The sequence below is a fragment of the Macrobrachium nipponense genome, chromosome 30, assembly GCF_015104395.2.
Source record: "Macrobrachium nipponense isolate FS-2020 chromosome 30, ASM1510439v2, whole genome shotgun sequence".
NCBI lineage: Eukaryota > Metazoa > Arthropoda > Malacostraca > Decapoda > Palaemonidae > Macrobrachium > Macrobrachium nipponense.
The window spans coordinates 60,536,037-60,559,168 of record NC_087218.1 but is presented as its reverse complement, the minus strand read 5'-3'; the positions used below and the strand labels follow the sequence as shown (position 1 = coordinate 60,559,168).

Here is a 23,132-nt window from a genome sequence, read left to right as displayed (position 1 = left end):
TTTTTAAGGACAGGACTTTGATATTCATACCACTTAACCCTTAAACGCCTACTGGATGTATTTTACGTCGAGATAAATTGTCTTTTGTGTGCCGGCCGGACGTAATTTGCGTTGACATAAAAAATTTTTTTTTAAATTCGCGGAAAAATACTTATAAGCCTACCAGCCGAAAACTTTTGTTTTGTTTACAATTGTTACGCAGGCGTGCAAGCGCGAATTTCTTGCTTATAGCACTAAAAAGTATTGGTGACACATCTCGGAAATTATTTCGTCACTTTGACATAATTTTTGCGCCATTTTAAATTAGCCGTTACATGGAGTAGTATTATATATGGAAATGTGCGCATTTTCATGTAGAATACAACAAAAATACTCATGATTGTAGCTTTTATCAGTTTTGAAATATTTTCATATAAATAACGATAAGTGCCAGAATGGTCAACTTTGAGTCTACCGAAATGGTCGAAAAACGCAATTGTAAGCAAAAACTCTTATATTCTAGTAATATTTAATCATTTACCTTCATTTTGCAACAAATTGGAAGTCTCTAGCACAATATTTCGATTTATGGTGAATTTATGAAAAAAAAAAAAAATTTCCTTACGTCCGCGCGGTAACTCTTCCGAAAAAATAATATGTGCGATTGTCGTAATGTTTGCACCATTTTAAATTAGCCGTTACATAATGTTTTATGTATGAAAATGTGCGCAATTTCATGTAGAATACAACAATAAATAATTGAAGGTTGTAGCTTTTCTCATTTTTGAAATATTTGCATATAAATCACGATAAATAGAAAAAAAACCACGTTCAGTCAACTTTGACTCTACCGAAATGGTAGAAAAACGCAATTGTAAGCTAAAACTCTTACAGTGTAGTAATATTCAGTCATTTATCTTCATCTTGAAACAAATTCGAAGTCTCTAGCACAATATTTAGATTTATGGTGAATTTAAAAAAAAAAATTTCCTTCCCTCCGCGCCACAAATCTCCGAAATGCGTACGTCCCGTTCTCGGAATATTTGCTCCGTTTCATATTAGGCATTTCATAGAGTTTTATATATGAAAATGTGCGCAATTTCATGTAGAATAAAACGAAAAATATTTGAAGGTTGTAGCTTTTCTAATTTCCGAAATAATTGCATATAAAAAAATTCGACCTTCGGTCAACTTTAACTCGTCAGATATGGTCGAAAACTGCAATTGTAAGCTAATACTCTTACAGTATAGTAATATTCTATCTTTTGTCTTCATTTTGAAAGAAATTGGAAGTCTCTAGGACAATATTTAGATTTATGGTGAATTTTTGAAAAAAATATTTGTTTACGTCGGCGCGTTACGAATTCATGCATTATTTTGTGATAATATTTTCTCTATGTTGCTTTTATCGTTTTACAATGTGTTATATACCAAAATGATTGCTATTTAGTGTACATTACAACAAAAAAAAAAGTAACTTGTTACCTTTAACCGTTTTGCGCACAGCGCAATTTGAATACAATTATATATGAAATTTCGTTTTTGCGCTATCATATATCGCATTATTTATATATAATAATGATTTTTTTTCACTTCTGATGGCTGCATACTAAACTTCAGGCAATGACAAAAAAAGGAGCCAAAAATGAACTCTTAATCTTGAAAACTAAGCGCGCTGTGATTTTTTTTTAAAAATATTTTTTCCGCTTCGGCGCTCACTCCGAGACCCCTAGGCATACGGGAGACGATTTTTATTATACCCCTTAGGCGTTTAGGGGTTAATAAGGTGACTTGGGACATCTCCAAACCTCATATGATTTTCGCCTCTGACCTTTGGTTTTGTGATGCCAGGGCGATTTACCCCAAAAATAACCATTTTTCAAATTCTATCTCTCCCTTGATATTTAAAATTAAGACCTGGGATTACTTCCATATATAGACCTGATGTAGACCTCCAATCAAATGAGGAGTTTTTTCTGAAAGTCTTTTTTTTGCTAGATATGAATTTTTCATTATAGTAAAGAATAAACCCTATAAATCAGGAAAAACTAAATTATAACACAAAAGATGAAACAAAAATTGGTAAAAAGGCTTGACTTGATTGATTGTTCTATAATGTCTTTCTGACTTATATACCACATTCCAATGTTATAGCTTTAAAAGTAAGTTAGAAGATAGATTTTGAGGGTCAATAAGTTAGTTTTGAGATACGGGCATTCAAAGTTTAACTTCGTATTTTTATAAAGACAATGTTAATAAATAATGATTATTATGAATGTAATTTCTTTTTTGTGTATTAATAAACCAAAACTATGTTATTTATCATAATTTAATCATAAATGATGATCCATTTGTTCATATATCGTAGCCTGGGGCACTGCGTCAGGCAAGACAGGGCACTCCTTCCTATGCAACTCTCTCTCTCTCCTTCACTAACTTAGCTTATTACAACGAATTTTCTTCTTCAGTATGTTAGCGAGATGTTTTCCTTGCATTTTCCTCTTTGGAATGATGAAATTCTTGCCGAAACAAAGATGAACAAATGTAAATGCAAGAGAATGTCAGAGGTGAAACTTGAAGTTGTACTCTATTTTTACAAAGATAATGTCCATAAATCATGATTATTATGAATTTCATATTCCTCTTTGAGTATTAATAAACCAAAACTATGTTATTTATCATAAATGAAGATCCCTTTGCTCAAAGATCATAGCTTGGGGCACAGTGTGACGTGTGCGTCAGGCAAGTCGGGGGCGTTACTTACTATGCAACCCACCCTCCCTCTCTCTCTTCACTAACTACGCTAATATCGCATATATTGTGATATTCTGTAATCATATTTGAGCGAATTTTTTTCGTCTGTATGTTAGCGAGAAGTTTTGCTTGTCTTTTCCTCATTGGCATGATGAAATTCTTGCTGAAACAAAAATAAACATAATGTAAAAGCAAGCGAATGTCAGAGATGAAATTCGAACATGTAGACTACTTGGGGTTTGTGCTTGCACTGAATCGTGGTTCATGCACTGAATCTTGGCTGATGCACTGAATCTTGGTTGAACTTGGTAGCTGACCGACTTCCCTTCTGCAACTCATGGAATCTCTACAAATGCCATTGCTCAATATTTCTTTGACAATAATTATCAAAATTTATGATAACAGAAGAAATATTGCATTTTCTTGTATGGATCAATGCTTTTGGCTTGTTGAGTTACATTTACTAATTACCCTGTAACTATGAAAGTAAGAGGAATTTTGACAAAATATTTCGTATAAGTATTCTCAATTGCCATATGAAGCTCCATGAATTTTTTCATGACTGCATTTTTCGCCCTATACCCCCATATTTGAGGGTTCCGGCGGCCCCCTTAGTTTAAGTAAGTTGTATTTTTCCTGTAGGAACAAATGACTACATTTAAGTAATTTGACTACACTCATATAATTTGTATTTTTTCTAACATACAAACCTGATGTCTTTACATAAATGGCCCACCTTGAGCCACCCTTCATTCTGCTACCAGGACAAAAGGTTGACAGTGCTTCCTCCCTTACCATTGGTAGCCTACTACCAATAACCACTTTGTTTTAAATTAAATGGCTGGTTCCACTTGCACTAAAAGTAAATCTCATATGTAATGATCTCAGGTTTGTATGTTCCTAAAAATGAAAGCTTTACTGTAAAAATTCTTTTTAGTCTATAAAATATAAATACTTCAAGTGATGATTCACTCGTGAAAGGTAAAAGTAATACTACATGATTTGTGAAGTACTTTAATAACAGTATATTACAGTGAAAAATTACAGCAGAAAAGATGTCTTTACAATTCTCATTTCACTGACACACATTCCTGCACTTGCCTTAACTTTTGAATATTTCAAATTATTCCATTCAATACAGTACGTACTGTTACAGAAAGCCTTAATGTGATCTCAAAATTTGTGCATATTGCATATCAAATGAACACTAGGCAAAGAATGTGTAAACTCACCAAAGCAAATTTTTTAAGTAAAAACCTCTGCTTAAGAAATCCTTTTCAAATGACTATGGTATTTGGAACTAATATAACCTAAGGTTCTCTCTCTCTCTCATATATATTTATTTATTTATTCATGCATCAACAAATGAAATAAATGCCAGCTACCAGCTTTTCAAGTGACAAATATTTTCCAACTAGACTTTCCCATACCAAGTTAGAACTCAAATTGAACATTAGCTATAAATGGTCTGTAATGTAAACCTGATCTATGATGCAATGCAGGTCTGGCAAAGGTGACTGATCATAAGCTACAATTCTCTACTCAAAAGGATCAACCAAGTCATATCTGTTCACATAACCTAATGAAAATGGACAGAAATATTTACTTTTATTTCTTAGCCAATGAATAAATCACTCTAAAGAGCAAAAATGCACCTTTTTAAATTTTCCAAGCAAGAAGATGATTCAGTCATGCTGTATTAAATTTTGCAACCTAAAAGATGATTCAGTCATGTGTACATTCCTAGTGTATGGACCTTTTCCAACAAACAAAACAAAATTATGCACCAACAGAACTCAGGGGTTACATTCAGAAAAACTTTGAACAGCCTCTCACAAAGCAAATGCTGTTTTTCCAACAGTTTTCAGAACAAAATGAAGTACCAATAGAAAACTGTTTTGGGGGACCACTTACAAAGCAAATACTGAGAGACTTTTGACTAAAATTATATATTTCTGGAAACTTGCAGGATGCCTTTTGATTATAAAAAATAAAAATGAAATCAAGCAAGAGCCCATTCAAGCTACTATTACTGTAGGAACATGTTCTTGATCAAATAATAGTGTAATTAATGTGGTGTTTTGGTAGAGGTGCATTCAATTATGAAACAGTACATGGTTTAAGTAAATAAAAGAATCACTTGTATCCCTTGATTTCCAAAGTAGAATGAATATTCAATACTGGAAAAACATGAAAAAACAAAGATTAAGACTTAGCAGCTGAAGCTAGTCACAGGACAAGAGTTGTTTCCTGTTATGAGATTCATTAGCTAATTAGCTGTTTGACTATTCCTAGGGCAGGGATATCTATGAATATGGTTGCACAATGCCTGAACTTTTGTAGTGCAGTTGAATCAAGAAGGGTAATAGTACTCTACAGAAGCAATGCCATTGGGAGTTTTGAAAGTTTGGCAACGAGATTTATACCATAATTGAAATAATGTGTCCAAACTTGGGAGTAATCTTATGATGAGAATCTTTCAAAAGCATAGAAAAAGAGAGGACCAGCTAATTGTTTATTACCTAATGCCTTTCTGGGTACAAAGTCCAGTACCAGTGACGCATTTTTGCTCACTGATGCCATTGCGTGACGACAGATCATTCTGGAATACCTGCAGCATTTGTTAAGAAACCCGATTCACCAGAAATATTTTGGCAAATGGAATGAATGGATCCTTGCAGCAAAGTTCTGCACAATGTTACTCTCAACAATATTTATAAGCTTTCACATACTACTTAGCAAACCTTTAAGCTGTGCTTGTTGACATCTTAAGTAACACCTGCAAATGAGAAGAGGTGGTAGAGGTCAAACTGTTTACTTGTCTTCTGTTACAGTGTTTCTACTTTCGTATTATCGTTAACCAACTTGCCAGGTAGCATCACTTTTGAACCATGTGAATCTCCAAAATGCTAACATCTTGACAAAGCATACGAGAAAAAAATGATACAGTACTCTTAACAATGCTAAGCAACTTAGTGTTAGAAAGCATATCACTTATAACTTAAATACATGTAATTCGGGTTGACAAAGCCAAGAGGGACCCTTCTGATTTGCAAAACTAACACCAAACTATCTGCTTTTGCAGAATCTATCCATTATTACCTTTATCACCAACTTCCCTATTCATCAGGGAGAACTTCCTAGGGTCGGAACAAAACCTGACTCCTGACTTGTAGCATTCTAAATAGACTAGTAGTGATGAAATCAACAATTCCATACCAGAATGAGGCAATACTACTTACTTAATGACTCCCTGTACCTCCACTTGTGCCATTTGCAGGCATTGCTTCCAGCTTTATTAAAGGCACCTTGAGCCTGAAGATATCTCTTCACTAATACAGGTTGTCCATCACTAATCCAGCAATTGTTAATCTGGTCCCATCACTAATCCAGAACTAATCTCGACTAGTGCAAATTCAAATTACATCTAAGTTACCGTTGGTCTACGTTACGGGCTGCTCTGAGCAAGAGCCCATGCTGACACAAGGGGAGCTTAATCAAAAACAACAACAACCGTTGGACTATTTAATACGCCTAAAAGCAAACATTCAGTAGATTAAATGCAAATTGTCATACATCTCACCAAGATTACCAAACTTATGGCCTGTCTAATGATTAATCACTGTTTCTTGTAATTAAAACCCACTCTATGTCTCGCCATACAGCAGCAAGCACTGACGAATCAAATCAAGAAACAACAGTTTGCCGATATTGGTTATCGTAACTACCATACGTTTATGAAGTTGCATCACACGAACTTAAAAATTTGGCAATTGTCAGTGCTGACTTCCATTGGTAAAAATAAAGATTTTTATAAATCTTCAACACAATGGAGAAGGTTTTAAGATAAGATGGCACAGTATTTAAGCTATGGCTGAAAACAAAAAAATGCCATACAAAAGATTTTGGAATGAGCAAGAAATCACATAGTATTTACTTGATTTGAAAATGTACTCCAATTATAAATGGGATAAGATGCTTTTTTAACCCAGCTCTGATATAAAAAGTAATTCGGTAAAGCACATTCACCTGATGTTTTTGAGAATGTGAATGTCATCAGAATGAAAACGGTGCAGAAGTGCACTGTCCATGTTTTATAATACAATAACATCATGATAAATACAATATATATAAATACATAAAGTAAAACATTAGTTTTATTTAAATCAACATTCCTTTAAATACGTGTTCACTTTGACTTTTTTAACCGACTACTATTGGTGTAACATTTGACAGCCTAACTGGGGCAGAACTGTTCTCACACATTATGTAGCTCCAGTCACCACAGGCATGATATGTATGCCTAAAATTTTATTAAAAGTTAATTTGGAAGGCTGCACAATAGTACAGAGTACTGTATATGCAGTAAACATGAATTTTCACATTCAGTGGGACCAGATATGGCAAAAATACCTTTTTAAAATGACATTGGCTGGGGTGGTATGGTAAAAATTAATAAACTTCATTCTTTATGGGAAATTCATTTGGTACTTGTCCTTTTTGGCACTTGTTGTGCCTCCTGGAACCAATGAACGAGTATTGGGGTATCACTAAATAAAAGAGAACAGCATAAAATATAAGTAAGAATATCATTAGCATCACAATGCAAAAGAAAACAAGATGTAGGAAGTTCCCCATCAGCAGCAGATGACCTTGTGTTCGCAATTTAAATAAAAGATGAGAAAAGACAGCAAAAAATATAGATGATAATAGCATATAATACAGAAAAAATTCCATGATTTAGATGATAGGAATCCCAATAGTTGTTCATCTCAAGACAAGTAAATGGTCATTTGTTGCAAATTGCAACTCTTCACTTTGGAAATAGCAGTGATGAATGTTAGTCACCAGAATTACCTGTACCATTTGCCCGTGCTTCATTAAAATTTCACTTTTTCATTTGATATTTCTGTTTTCCTATTAACCAACTTGTATTTTCCTATTAACCAACTTGTACTGATTTACAGGTATTTTACTAGTAGGATGAGGTAGTTAACTTTTGAGTGAAGTGTATTCTAACCTAACCAGTCTGTAATCTAAGAAAACCACTATTCCAGAACTCTCAAGTCCCCAGGATGCCAGATTAGTGATAGTCGACCTGCAGGCACATGAAAAGGTTTCTGAAGCCAGTGCCAGAAAGTCTGTTCATAGTTTGCTAGTACTGAATCTTTCATCTAGGAGATTACATAAGCATTTATTTCCATATACATGTATTCATAATAATATAAGAAGTTAAAGATTGTAGACGGTAGTTCTCAATCAACCTGTGCCATTCTCCTCACATTAATGGTGTCATCTAGAGCACAACAGCTTCAGAAATAGGACACTGAACCAAAAGCATAACCCTGCCAGGAAAGATGACCTTATTCAACGAATAATTACATGCAACACAATTTAAATTCAACATCAATTATTTCACTGACTCCATGTGTTGCCCACAAACCACAGCCTCCTGCTCCTGTGCCCCTAGTGCTACATGACAAAACCTGAAAGCCCTGCAACAGGAGAAAAAGCCTTATAAAATGATACACTAGGTATTAGAAAGACCCGTACCTTGCATTATCAAGATACAATACGTACTAGGAAAATCTGTACTTCACATTACCATCTGTGCAGTAAGTAGTTATGACACAATGAAGAAACTTTCAAATAAACCAAGAGAAATTATATGCCGCTGATAAAGTAGGTATGCATACTGCTTAGGTTGGCTTTAACAAGGTTGTTGGTAACGCTGACAAAATTCTAAAGCCTTGACAAAACTTGGTTACCCTCTATGCCTCACGGGTCCCAACTGCACTACAGTCAGATAACTTTTTCCAGGACGTGGGTAATTTACCACTGACTTAAATTACCCTGGGTATTATACCCTCCTGTCCTAAAGGTTACACTAAGCCAGTACTGAGTCTCTCAGATAACTTCAGTAGATGTTTGATGGAATTTCTTTTCTTAATTGTACTTCTATACAATAGTTTAAGGAGAAGAAATATCTTTAGTCCACTTTGGTCAAAGCATGAAGTGGCAAGGGCCAGTAATATAAATAAATTTTGACAATGTAGAAGGCATCCATCACCTTATACTAACCTGTGATAGAAGTATTACTCCAGTGGTCTTGTAAAACTAAAATAATAATAATAAATTATAAACATGATTGTCACCTAAACTGTGGAAGATTCATTCCCCATCTTTTCTGTGCTTGTTTTGGAAGGAGGTCACTTGATGCTTGTACTAATCCTAAATATATTATCCCTGGAGGTACTCTTACAAGCTATGGTTTGATAAATTAAGCTCTTTATCATTGTTCAGTGTTCTATCACTGAAACCCTTGAATTGTAATGCTGCACCCTCCATCTGGGATGAGCACTATATCATGCAACAAGGGAACATTGTCAAAATCATTTATGTAGTTAATGGGTTCATGACCTCTCTTGACTTCGCTTTGGTAGGTCTTACCACTGGAAGTGTAAAGTCTTAGGCTCTGTTGCTAACATGAACAACCTTGTACATTACAGGGGGCAGTCACTTTAGTAAAATACGCAGAAAAGAGAGAGAGAGAGATGCACATAAAGTAATAAACAGATCCTTTGTTCATTCTGGAATTCTGGGCCTTGCATACTGACATCCATCAGTAACTGGATGCATCAGCTTCACATGCTCAAGTATGGCTGACTTGCTCACCTGGTGTTCAGTGAAGAAATAACTCGGGAAAGCAAACTTTGGTAGACATATTTAATAACATTGGATGGCAGTCGAGATCTATCTTTGCAGAATTAGCTACCAATTAATCTGCTAAAAGTATGGATAATGAACCTTATGCCTGAACCAAACTTCACCTGTCTACCTAGCACAGGTATATTGGTGCCAACTCATTCTGTAATGAATAATATGACCAATGTTCTGGCAAATGGAAAGATGTCCTTACCCAATATTTTTCTCCAGCCAGACCAGTACTAAATAAAGCTGGGCCACTGCCGCACCCCTTGTAGGAGGTTATCACTTGAAGTATGCCTTGCATGGCACACTACTGAGTAACAAAGGTATTACTGCAGTATCCCTATTGCCTCCAGCTGGATTACTTTCTGACTTTCATTTCTCATCCTTACATTACTATTAATCCTAGAATAAGATATTAAATGAAAGTCTTATTTTTATCAAACCATTTAAGATTCAAATTAGCTGCTGTGGACCAAACCAGAGATCAAGTTTCAAAACATGGCGGAATACAATAAAACATTTCTTACAATTAGACAGGTCTTCAAAGACCTTGAAAGACTATATATTACTCTTACAATTTTTTGTGCAGCTGAAGAAGAAATAGACTGGACAAGTTTCTCAAAAGAGAAATGAAGCGCCTCAACGGCGTGGTTGGTATGGTGTTGGCCTGCCACCTCGGTGGCCACAAGTTTGATTCTCAGGCATTCCACGGAAGGGTTAGAGATGTGTATTTCTGGTGACAGAAGTTCACTCTCGACTTGGTTCGGAAGTCACGTAAAGCCGTTGGTCCTGTTGCTGAATAACCACTGGTTCCATGCAATGTAAAAACACCATACAAACAAACAAACAAAAGAGAATGTGCTGTCAAGAATGATATCCAGAATTTTCAATGAGTTGCACTGTTAATGAAAAGATTGGTGTGACTAACAATCATATTCTGAGTTTTTTTTCTCAGTGAAAAGATTGGTGTGACTAAATCATATTCTAAGTTTTAAGATTCAGTTTCTTTTCCCCATTATTTACACCTAGCCCTAATATTAGCTAAAAAAATGTTAAGCAAATCTGCAACCACAGGCCTTAAACAAATCAGGAGATGCAATCAATACAAACAATGTAGCAACTTCTGCACAAGCAAACAGCTTGTTTTATGGGCATAACCATGTGTACAAAATATAACACTGAACCCCATATAGTACTACCCAGAGCAATACTAGAGCTTGCATTCCTGCAGTCACTAAACAGTCCATTAACAACTGTTCTCTGTATTCATACAATCTTTATGATCAAAATCTATGGATTTCTTTTTCAAAAGAAGTGATACCAAGGCAACAACTGGATAAAACAAAGCTGCAATTTCCTACACATTCAAAATAAATAAATGTATTAGACTCACATACTAAATTCAGGAAGGAAAAATGTATAATTCTGTATCAATACTCACAATGATAGCTGTGATGTAGTGCAGTTTTGATGATAAATAATAAGCAAGAAGCTGGCTGACATACAAATGAGCAAGTGAGTACTATACATACCATATGGATGCAGTGCACCAATACCATTGAGAGAGAGGACTTCCAAAAAAAATAAAAACTTAACCTACATGAAATACATTCATTTGAAAAACACTTACTTGGTCTTACACTCGGTCCAAATAAGAGAAGACTGTCAACAAACTGTCTGTACCCTTGCATAGCAAAAGACCAACAATCTAAATGATCAAGTAGGAATACATTAACAGGCATCTTCAATAACCTAAAAATAAAGTACATTTAAGGTAAATGACTGTTATACACATGAAATTTAAAGGAAAGTAAAATATTATTTGCTATAGGCACCATTTGTGAAAACAACCCTCAAAGAAATAGTGACCAGAAAATATGACTCATACTTGACAAAAAACAGCCATACCAAAACTTAAATCAAATAATTTATATATCATGGACTTCTTAACAGAACATTGCAAAAGCTATTGACTTCAGAAGTTTTTCCCAAAGTACTCAATCCATCAGTTATATGTAACAGACTACTGTAAAGTTTTCAGTACTGTATTGCTATGTAATACAAAGCAATTTGAGCTTGGGTGAAATTTCAGATACAAAAATAGTTTTTCTTGGATAATGTTTCTATAAAATTCATAGCCAATCTTTGTTAATCTTGCAAACTGCCTGATTGCTAATATTAATCAGAAAACTTACTCATGTATTACACAAGCTGTGTATGAAAGCTTTGAATATTCCTTTAAAGTAATCAATAAAACACAGCAACATGACATGTTTAATAAGTAATTTAAGGCAGTGCTATATTTATATACTGTACATGGCTACAGCTAATAGCATAAATTCAGGACACTGACAGTTTGCATCACAAAACCATTGGTGAAGCTATGGTGGATAAACTATACACCACAAAGTATGACACATGTTCTTAGAAGAAACAAAAGGTTAAAAAGTATACATGATTCTATTATAAGATACAGTAATAGAAACCTCTAAACGAAAGGTTGTAATATATAATTTATAATACTCTTGGGAATTCTTCCAATTTTAGGGGAAGCCATGGGAGGAGTAAGCCCATTACTTCCTTGAGTACTAAGTATGCATGCCTTTACTAAAGTAAAATGCAGTGATTTTACTAAAACACCAAAATCTTGCTTAAAAAAGGAGTCTCTTGATTGAAACAGAACTTCCCATCTCAGCATAAATATAAGGGTATTGTATAAAATTCTTTTACAAAGTCTATTTACATGTATAGCTTACCAATGACCAATACTAAAAATCTAAACAGCCAAAAGTTCCAGTCAAACTGAAATAAAAAAAATTCTTAATCCTTATAAATTAGAAAGCGTTGTGACTGTTCGTAATGAGTCCTGAAACCACCTATCTTCAGGATTTATATATGACTAGAAGCAAATGACATCAAGACCTAAAAATAGGAATGTAGTTTTATGGCATTTACAAAAATGGTTAATTAAAATTAAAACTGCCTTTCACACAAGTTACTTTGAAACATTAATGCACATCTGATAATAAAAAAAATTACTCATAAAAAAATTGGTGATTCAGGATTTTATCTTTTTCCAGTTGCTTTCAAGTATTTTGCAAAAATTTGCAGCATATTAAACATGATTGTTAGGCAATATATACCAGTAATAAAATTTACCCCATACAATACAATATTTTACAAAGATCGCCTAGCCTCTAGAAGTTTTGTTAATGCCACAGTTGAATTTTTGAAAATTTACTTGAAAATTATGATTACTAAATTATACTTTCATCATTTGTAGAGTTAAACTAATCTGAATATTCATTAATACATAAACACCTAGAATTGCAACCAATCATACCTAGAAAAAATGTTAGAAACTATCTGCGAGACATTAAAAATGAGATACACACAGTAAATTTGGATACGCACACTCGGCAACACAAGTGAAGATACAGTTATCATTTCCTTTCATTTATCGAATTTCAATTTTTTAAGCAAAAATCTGAATATCTTGAAAAATTTACACTAGAATATGAAAATACAATGTAACTATGTATCATGTATATTATAACTGCAAAACAAAAACATTCAGATACTTAAAACACCAAAAATGTCCAAAGTAATTGGAATGTCTCAGATGTATTCATTCATAGAGATTATCTACTGCTAACTCTCTCTCTCTCTCTTTCATAACACTGCATTCATTCCTATATTGTTCCACATGCTTTTCATTGGGTATTCCCCAAATTTTTACCTGTCATTTCATTATCTAGATCATGCTTCTTATTATGCTTGCATTCTGTTCATTGTGGTGTCATTTTCCTCTGAACTGTTGCTACAAATACAACTTGAATGAATTCTGTAAAGCTTACATACTATTCATTTCAGCATCAATGATTTCAGAATTGTAGAATATGATTGAAAGCTATAGGAAGTCAAAGCAAATAACATGGTTAGATTTTTTAGTTCTGCCCCTTTCTGAAGTTACCAGACGTCACATTATTCAGCAATATGTATCAAAAAATTTTTAAAAATTGCATCTTCACTTTTTTGGCCATGTACATTATTTGACATTATATCGTCTCAATGTGTATTTGAAACAATGTCTGATGGCAAATACAAGTTGCTATCACTTCAAACTAGTTTTGGGTTATAATCTAACATGGTAATATATAAAGTGTACTCAGATTATGAACCTACCATCAATTTTCCTTTGCAACCCAAGAAACAGTCAGTGTATACTGTTCTATGGGGTGTTCTAGTCAATAACCAATTCACATATTAGGGATATAACTACACAAAATAATATAAGTACTACTGCAAAACTAATTCCTCAAATCATACTGATTGCTTTACTCAGAAAAATGGCCCAATTTAATTACAACTCCCTAAGGATATTTTTTCAAGAAAATTCAGCCACAAAAATGTTGTGTAATTACTGTAGTTTATGTATTTATTAATAATTAATAATAAATATTTTCTCATAAAATGTATTGGTTTATATAAAATATTTTCAATCATTGGGCACAGGGTACTGTATTTTGGTAACCCATACTAAATTCTTACATTTTGTGACTAGAATGTATCAATTTCATTTAGATTTGTTATGCGTATGATACATAAAAGTAGAAACCTATAAAGCTAATTCTCTTTGATAAAAAACTTTGAAATCTTATTAAAACAAACATGACTTTTATTTGATATGGTCAAAGACATAAAACTCCTTCATTCCAGTATAAAATATTAGACAAGTTGGTGCTAATCCTTACCATATAACTCTACTTACACAACAAAGTTTCTGTATACATATATGTTTGCTAGTTTAATAACATTTCAGTATCACTTTATCATATAATTCTGAGCGGCGGTAACTTATAGTTTAGAAACTCAAGAACCCTGAAAAAATGCAAATTTTTTATGCACAAACTAAATAAAACAAACAGAAAGGGGAATACTCAAGGTTTTGCCTCTAGTGCAGTTACTCCGGCACGGGTCTCTTCTCCAGGAGGACGGGCCCAGCTCCTGTAACTACCTGACTCATTATGATGTACGCTTCTTCCTCAGCAATCAGTTTTACTTCACAGTGTCTTCTTCAACTAGTAAGGAAGCTCTCTCCTCCCCCTCCATGACTTTCAGGTGTCAGGGTCACTCTCTATCTCTTTACTCTGGGAATTGGCAGAGGGCAAGGGGAAGAGAGAGGGAGGGAATGTGATCCTCAAGGAGCCTCGAACACTTTTCTAGGCCTAGACTGTTCTATCTACACCCCCAACACACTGAAATTGGGGGAAGTTGAGAAAACTCAAGTGGGTTGCCACACTAGGGCCTTAAACCTTCCCGAAGGATTTTTAGCTTCCCTTCATTGTGACACTGGAGGGCATGGAGAAGAACTAAGAGCTGATTTCCTATAGGAACTACCCTTCTACAGCCTCTCTGATACACACACACAATACGGGTCTACAGTAATGAGGGTACGGGAAACATAAACATACTGCAGGGTCTATGTCTGCTCCACCACTACCTAAAATCATATTCAAAGTTCTCTTCCAATGCAACAAAAACATGCATTGGAAAAGAAAGAAAGAGAGAGAGAAGAGAGAGAGAGAGAGAGAGAGCCATACCTTGGGAGATAACAAAAGAAGCACTTGGAATGACACTTAAAACAAATATCCCTAAGAGAGCCTTGAAGGAATGGTAAAGCCCTCATCCTTCAGGCAGACGAAGTAGCCCACACTTAAAGTAAAGGAAACATGGATGCCACACTACCACTCACTACACACAAAGGACACAGTATGATTCACACTCCTCACCACAAGTACATTATTCCCTCCTAAAAAGGAGGGGTGATATACAAAAACCATAAAGCACTGCCCACTGTGTTACTGTTGAAGGGAAACACACTTGTGGGGTCATGACCTGACGCTAAATGCGTGAAGGACATGCACACCCTACGGACAAAACCAGGGCACAACAAAAACAGGAGACGATTCAGTATGTGTGCAAAAGTGGATGTCGACAAGGAGAATGAAAGAGTTGGGGCTGACCCAGGTTGCCAGTGTTCATCAGCCTAACCATTAGTACTTTGTCTCTTAGAGGTGATTAAATAACAAGACAAATAGAGCTAAACGAAGTACTCCATAAAAGTAAGCGTAGGTTTGTAATCGTGTCAGAACAAATAATGCTTTTCCATCCATGCTGCCTACTAAAAAAGCAATTCTTTTATTAAAAATGAAAAAGACCTCAGGTATGATAAATCTCATTTAATAATGTGACTGTACAGGCATATAAACAACCAAATTATGACATGGTCTAAATGATAAAACACCCATTAATAAGTAATGCCTGATACCTTTTTAGCATGGAAAATGTAAGTGATAACTCCTTATAGGAATATTTCAAAACTGAAAACACTAGTAACTGGCTTAAATTACAGGGACCTAAGAGAGACAAGTAACTCTGGCTTGGGAGGAAAGTTTGAGCCAAGCCTAACCATTTGTCATAAAAGAGAGCCTATAAACATGAAACTTCTATGAATACTGTGCTCAATGAACACTGCCTCAATCAAAATACTTACTTGGCTTTGAGGACAAAAATAAAAAGAAAAAAAAAATTGAGGGCCAGTCTTTTTTTTATGATACAGCGCTGAATAGACCAATGTACTATGAACAGTTGGTAGATGGGTTCCTACGTTTTATATCTGCAGCATGGATAGATACTAATCAGTAATCACTATGGCCCCTGTTTTTTGTCGTGGCATTCTAAATCTAACTCTCAAGTTAGTTTTAGCATATATATACTGTATTTCTCATTAAGATGCATGGAGAAAAATTTAAAAAATAATACTAAAGATAAATAACATCCTAAATAAGACTAGCTTAAAATGGTCAGAGATAGGTAAGCCTCCTAATACAAGTTTTTATTCCTATCATATTACTGGCCCAAGTATATAAAAATACTCCAAAACTTCATTACATATTTTACAAATGACTGCCAATATTTACACAAATGGCTAAATAAATATATATCAACTTTACACAAAGCCAAAACTATATTACTATCAGCATTATTTCAAACTGAAATTTACTTATTCAATGGCTATCCTTAAAGCAAATTAAACTATAACTTAAAAGGTACAAAGACAACAGGATGCTACAATAACATAATTAATAAATAATACAGGTCTACGTCACATACTATATGTATTCTGAATATTTTTTCTAATTTATAACGAAGCAATTTTAGAGTAGCTTAATTGGAAAAAAAATAACAGCAAACACTTAAAAATAGCAAGGATCCTTGAGCTTTTGTTGAAATATTTTTTCCTTCTTATTAAAAATTGCCATATAATTTCATTATGTAAACAGATATCTTATTTTGACACATTACACTTTAAATAAAAAAAATGTTAAAAATTAATCCCTTTATCATATAGCCTTCCTCAAAACCACTCAACTCCCTTTGGGAGAACTTTTTGCTGTTACTGTAGTATGAAAAAAGAGAACTAATGAACCATTAGATAATAAGCATAAGGATTAAGTAAATACTAATGAACCGTAAGATAATAAGCATAAGGATTAAATAAGGAAGTCCCTGGTTTATGAAAGGTTCGGCTTGCGACGTTCCGAGGTTAAAACGGTTTTCAATTATATCCATTAAAATTATTTTTCACTTATGCTGCCAATCTGACAGAAGAAAAATGACTCCTAGAATGCAAAATAATAAATATTTAAAGTTTTTTAATGAAAAATGCAATAAAAATGCAGTTTACATAGTTTTTAATACACCCAAAGCATTAAAAGTAAGGTTTGATTAAGATTTTTTTACACCATTCCGGCTTACGACGATTTTCGGCTTACGGCGCATCTCAAGAACGGAAACCCCATCATAAGTCGGGGACTGCCTGTACTTTTAAATTATTTGCTTGAAATGTTTTCTATTCAAATAGAAAGGCAATATCATTAAACATATTTTGTGATGGCATAATTAACTCATAGCTTACTGTATCTTAAAGTACAGGCAGTCCCCGGGTTATGACGGGGGTTCCGTTCTTGAGACGCGTCGTAAGCCGAAAATCATCGTAAGCCGGACCATCGTCCAAAATGCTAAGAAAACCTTACTTTTAATGCTTTGGGTACATTGAAAACTATGTAAACTGCATTCTTATTGCATTTTTCATAAAAAAAATCTTCAAATACTGATTATTTTGCCTTTTTGGTGTCATATTTCATCTGCCAGATGAAAGTTGTAGGCGTCGTAACCCTGGAAATAATGTCTGATTAATATAACTGAGAAGCACCTTAACCTCGGAACGTCGTAACCCGAACCCGTCGTAACCCGAACCCGTCGTAACCCAGGGACTGCCTGTAATCTAGCACCTCAAAAGTAAACATATTCAAATGAAAGCATAGTCAGTTAATCTCGGCAAATCACAACACAAGGCCTTTGTAAAGCAAGGCTGAGAAAATTCATAAGCATAAAAAATAAAAAAAGTTCAAATAGCAAACCTTTGTGTAAAATACACAAGAGTGACTTAGAATTTTTGCCTCATTAAAACTGTTTACAAATACAAATGAAGTTATCACAGACATGCAACTAATTATCAGTTGTAAGTTTACTACTTCTCATCATCTTTTAACTGTTAACTTCGTGGTACATGTGATTCATTACTGGACATGAAAACTATACTATGAATTATATATCAAAAGAATGACACTTAAAAATTTAGAAAATAACTCATAATGTGACATTTGAAAATACCTTGTACTGTGCAGTGACCAAAGATTATCACAATACAGTAAAAGTATAGAGTCTGCCCAGTGTTATAACAGTACATGGAATAAAAATGATTATAAAGTACAAAACTTCCTGATAATCTGTGCTTTTTTTAATGGTAATGACAAGTTGTCTGACCCTATGAACACAATGTATACCTATTTATGGAGTCCTTGATCCCACATGAAAGGCAAAAGATCCACAGCTTTTTCCAAAGACCCTATGAACAGATCCCATCTTCTACATATATAACCCAAAAATTCCCAATACTACTATCATTACTTACAAGATAGGCCAATAAGAAGCAAAATTTCATAGTCCTTAAAATATGAAATTTTAAAATTAATTTGCATTTTTCAAAGCTAACAAACCTGAGATCTTAACAATAGGATAAATCTTCTGGCACCAGCTGGAAACCAGTTAAAAACAATCAAAGATTGTAAATCCAAGGAATCTATAGCATCTCTGGTTGTGTTGGAAGGGAGTCCAGAGACCGTGACTGAATCTAGTGACGCATCAGTCTCAGAATGAAACATAAGAGACGGGTGGCTAGAGGTGGGCAGTCAATGTTAAGACCTCACGTTTGTTAGCTCTGAAATATACTAAAATGAATTAAAAAATTTTCATTTGTTCATACGCAGAACAAACCTTCGGTCTTAACAATAGGATAGACTCACACTTGGAGGGAGGTATGAGAATCCTGAAGCAACTGGAGGTTCTTCATACCTGATCATTCTTCTTAGAAATGAGAATTCTAAAGAAGAGGACCTAAGCCTTTGAGGTGTTAGATATGTGGATATCTAATACTCAATCCACTGGGTTTAAATACAATGAAATATGCCCAGATTCATTACATACATGGAAGTCAGAAAGAACTCCATCTGTTCAGGCAGCAAACTATGTTAGCCACAAGAAAACAGGTTTCTCACCACTCCTCAGTATTGTTATTGCAAATTTATGATTGTGTGAAAACTGTAGAAATTTTGGATAGGCAAATTGGATATGCAGCATGAGACTGCTATGAGAGGGGCAGGTCCTTCTTCTTCCCTTCCCCCTTCCCCAAATAGGTCTGTAACACCTGCTATTAATTTAGCGCAGGCTCTCAAATTTGTGCCTAAATTTGAGGAAAATAATGTAGCAGAGTTTTTTGTATTATTTGAAAGAATAGCAGCAAGGTTGGAGTGGCCCCAAGAGTATTGGACCACTTTTATACAAAGTAAATTGGTTCGAAGGGCTCAGAGGGTGTATGTAACTCTAGAGGAGGATTTGTCATCAGATTCTGAGAGTGTGAAGGCTATTGTCTTGAAGGCCTATGAGTTGGTCCCTGAAGCCTATAGGCAACGCTTCAGGAACTTACAAAAAAGTAGGGAGCAAACTTTGGTTAATTTGCAAGGTTGAAGGAACAAATCTATTGTAAAGAAGTATTGTTTGATCAATGGTTCTGAATGGGATAAGGTATTGCCTTATTTGTTGTTCGCTTTTCGTTCTGTTCCTAGTCAGTCTTAGGTTTTTCTCCTTTCAGCCTCGTATTTGGTCATTGTGTTTGAGGTCCCCTCGATGTTGTTCAAGTCTTGGGGGGGAGACGCCCCCGAAATAAATTGATTAGATTGTGTCTAATCTAAAAGATAAATTAATCAAGGCTTGGAAATTTGCAGATGAAAATTTATTGTGTAGCCAAAAAAGAATGAAGTACTTTTTGACAGAAGACCTAAAGCATGTGACTTTGCGGTAGGCGATAAAGTTTTGGTTTTGTTACCCATTCCAGGAAACCCATTGAAAGCTTCTTTTTCAGGTCCTTGGAAAATTTTGAAAAAAAATAGTGAGGTTTATTAATTAGCAGAGACTCAAGAGAGAAAGAAACCTTTTCAGCTTTGCCACGTAATTATGTTGAAGGCATGTAGGTAACAGAAGAAAGTTATTCCCGTGGCAACCATCAGGGATGCTGCAGTTTCTGAGAACGATCACTTTTTTTCTTTTTCAGAGGGTGAATACTATTTGATATATGTTTAGTGTAATGTGTGGTGGTCAAAACCAACCATCACAATATTTATATTGCATGTATACATATGTATTGTGTAGCCTCCAAGAATGTTCCCAATATGCAGAGGGGAGTCTTCTGCTGCAATGAGAAAACCTGGGACCATAAACAGTAGACCTCTAGGTTCTTGTTAAACCGTGAAGTGAAGAGATCTAACATAGGTCTTCTCCAAGTAGACGGAGGAGACAATAAGATGAACCCAAGGGGATGACCTATGATAATATGCTCTTTGCAGATGCATTCTAAATACAGACTGTCAATTTGTGCACTGTTAAATACTTGCACTCCAGACAGAGATGTCTTTGCACTGGCAAAGGACGGTGCATTTCCAACAGAGGGGATGCCCTATGAGGTGATCCCTTATGATCACATACAGTCAGTATGCAACTCATCAGAGGATATGTCCTATGATGATAGGACAACACCCCCTCCTTTTGACTGGGGAACCACCATGGTGACATTCCTGAGCCACATAGAGCAGTGCTAAAGACAGATCTTGACTACTGCAGAGATAAGAATAACTAGGATATTGGGATACAGTACTGGTCTCGTTACTTGGATGAGTAAAGATAGGTTAAGCTAGGAATCGAACCAAACCTAACCTAACCCAACCCCAAACTCTGGAAGAATGGGAATCTTCTTGCAGAATTCATGAAGTAGAAGAACACGCTTGGGAAATCAAAGAGCAGGTCTGATAAAGATAAGCTCAAACAAGCTAGACTATGCTAGGATGGAGAGATATGTTCAAAATAGCTAGGATAGGCCTAAAACCCAAACGTTTAGGTTATGCTAAGTCAGTACAGACAGGTTCAAACTAGTTAGCCCAAGTTAGGCTAGGCTAGGCTAGCCTAAGAACTTGACCACTTAGGCTAGGCTAAGATGGTAAAGTTGGGTTCAAACTAAATAGGCCAGTCTAGGCGAACCCAACCACTTGCTAGGCTAAGAACTCAACTACTTAGGCTAGGCTAGGTTAAGAAGATGGTTAAGGTAGTTTCAAACTAGCTAAGCTAGGCTAAGAAACCAACCCCTTGGTAGGATAAGAACTCTACCACTTAGGCTAAGCCGAGATAAAAAATAAAGTTCTAACTAACTAGGTTATGATGGGCTAAGAACTCAACAACTTAGGCTTGGCTAAGATGGTTAAGGTAGGTTCAAACTAGCCAGGCTAGGCTAAGAACAGCTGACAGAAGAGACAGAAGATCTGGGAACCACTATTCCTGGGGCCACAGATACTACCAAGGTCATCCTGAGATTCCTGGAACTTGTTACTCTTCAGCACCTAACGAATCAAGCAGTACGAGAGAAAGGCGTATATCTCTAAATTGTCCCAAGGGTGCTGAAGGGCATCCTCCGCCACAGTGAAAGGATCCGGGACCACTGAGCAGTAGACCCCTAGTTCCTGTTGGAGTGAGTGGCGAAGACGTTTAACATGGGTCTTTTGTGATGGTAATTGCTTCATAGCAAAGGAAGTTAAAGGAAAGGAAAACGCATTTTCAAGAAGTTCAGCAGTAAGGAGGCTTTAGCGCCCGTGTTGGAGGCGCCTGTTCTCGCGGCTGTTCTGGAATCATCGGGCGTGTTGTGGAGCGCAACACACGCCAATGTGTCGGGAGAAACGCAGCGATTTCTGATGCAATACCTTGTCTAGATTCATCTAGAAAGTTCAGGAAATCTCGCGAGTCTGTGACGCTCGCCGTAGCCTCCGCCCCCAGAGTGCCGTATAAATACGACGGTCGTAGCAGCAGCAGCAGAGATCGTAAAAGAGAGAGACTCCAGTTAGTCAAGAGATATGCTCAGTAAGAGCCACAGATCAGATTATCAGTGAGAGATCAGCAGCAGCAGAGATCATCCGAGAGAGATAAGAGAGAAGGAACCGATGAAGGATAAGAAGAAGAGTTGGTTGGATACTGGTCTAGTCGTCTTCGGGAGTGCACGATCGTGTTGTCTTGACGTCGAGCAGACTTCAGAGAAGAAAAGGTCCTGCTAGAGGTTTTGGGGAGTTCCTGCCTTACAAGTAGACTATTTTCTGCAATACGGAGTCAAGAGGACGTCTGCAATCACCGATTTCCTTTTGTGAAGCCAACGCTTCGAATTGCCAAATTGACTAGCAAGTATTTGAATTGCCTCACTGTCCCCCCCCGTTCATGCAGTGTAAGATTCTATCTTTTTATGTAAATAGGAGATACCATTCTGCATTTGCCTATGTTAGTAAGCTTGTAAATAAACCTTTGTTGTATTAGTGTTTCTTTCTATATTCGTATCCCCAATTTCAACTGTTGGTGTTGAAAAATATTTTTTTTTTTTATTTCATATCGAACCTGAAGCGGACCTCTCTCAGAGGCCGTAACATTGTGTCGACCTTTGGCCAGGATATTTCGACACCGTAACAGTCTTCCCCACAAAAGAGACAGCCTGTCCACTATGTCCTGAATCAGAGACCACTCTGTACCTAGAACTTGCCTCTGACGACTTGGCTTGTTGGCCACTACATTCCCCCTGCCCAGAATGTACCTGGCCACAAGCTCCGCCGGGTTGTCGATTGCCCTACCATGACTGTCAGTGAGTGGAGCAGGCGAGACTGGCCTCTATGCCCATAGGGGTCATAGAAGACGGAGTCTGAATCTTACCAGAAAGATTATTGAACTCACGAATGAGATCAGTAATCTCCGAGAAAGAAGAAAGAAACTCCTGACTCTCCCCCTACTCTGGATCCAGCATCAGAGATCGACGACATGAAGAAGACAGTCCTCATCGTTTCCTGTGGCCACTGGAGACCTCATCTTTGGAGGCTGGACATCATCTCTTCCACCAGTAGGATGTCTGTGAACAATGGAAAAAGATCTTGAATTCACCTTCGACAAGGGAGAACCACACACGCAGAGGTGCAACAAATCATGTA

At 35.9% G+C, this 23,132-nt stretch overlaps 1 protein-coding gene across 1 annotated transcript in view; it reads right to left on the bottom strand.

Annotated features, from left to right (window-relative positions):
- Positions 1-3,733: 3,733 nt before the first annotated feature.
- LOC135202177 (spermine oxidase-like) overlaps positions 3,734-23,132 on the bottom strand; it is a 98,100-nt gene continuing 78,701 nt past the window's right edge. Inside the window, exon 7 of the mRNA XM_064231431.1 lies at positions 3,734-11,196. Within this exon, the coding sequence (XP_064087501.1) occupies positions 11,189-11,196 (8 nt within the window). The 3' untranslated portion in view covers positions 3,734-11,188. The remainder of the gene's footprint in view (positions 11,197-23,132) is intronic.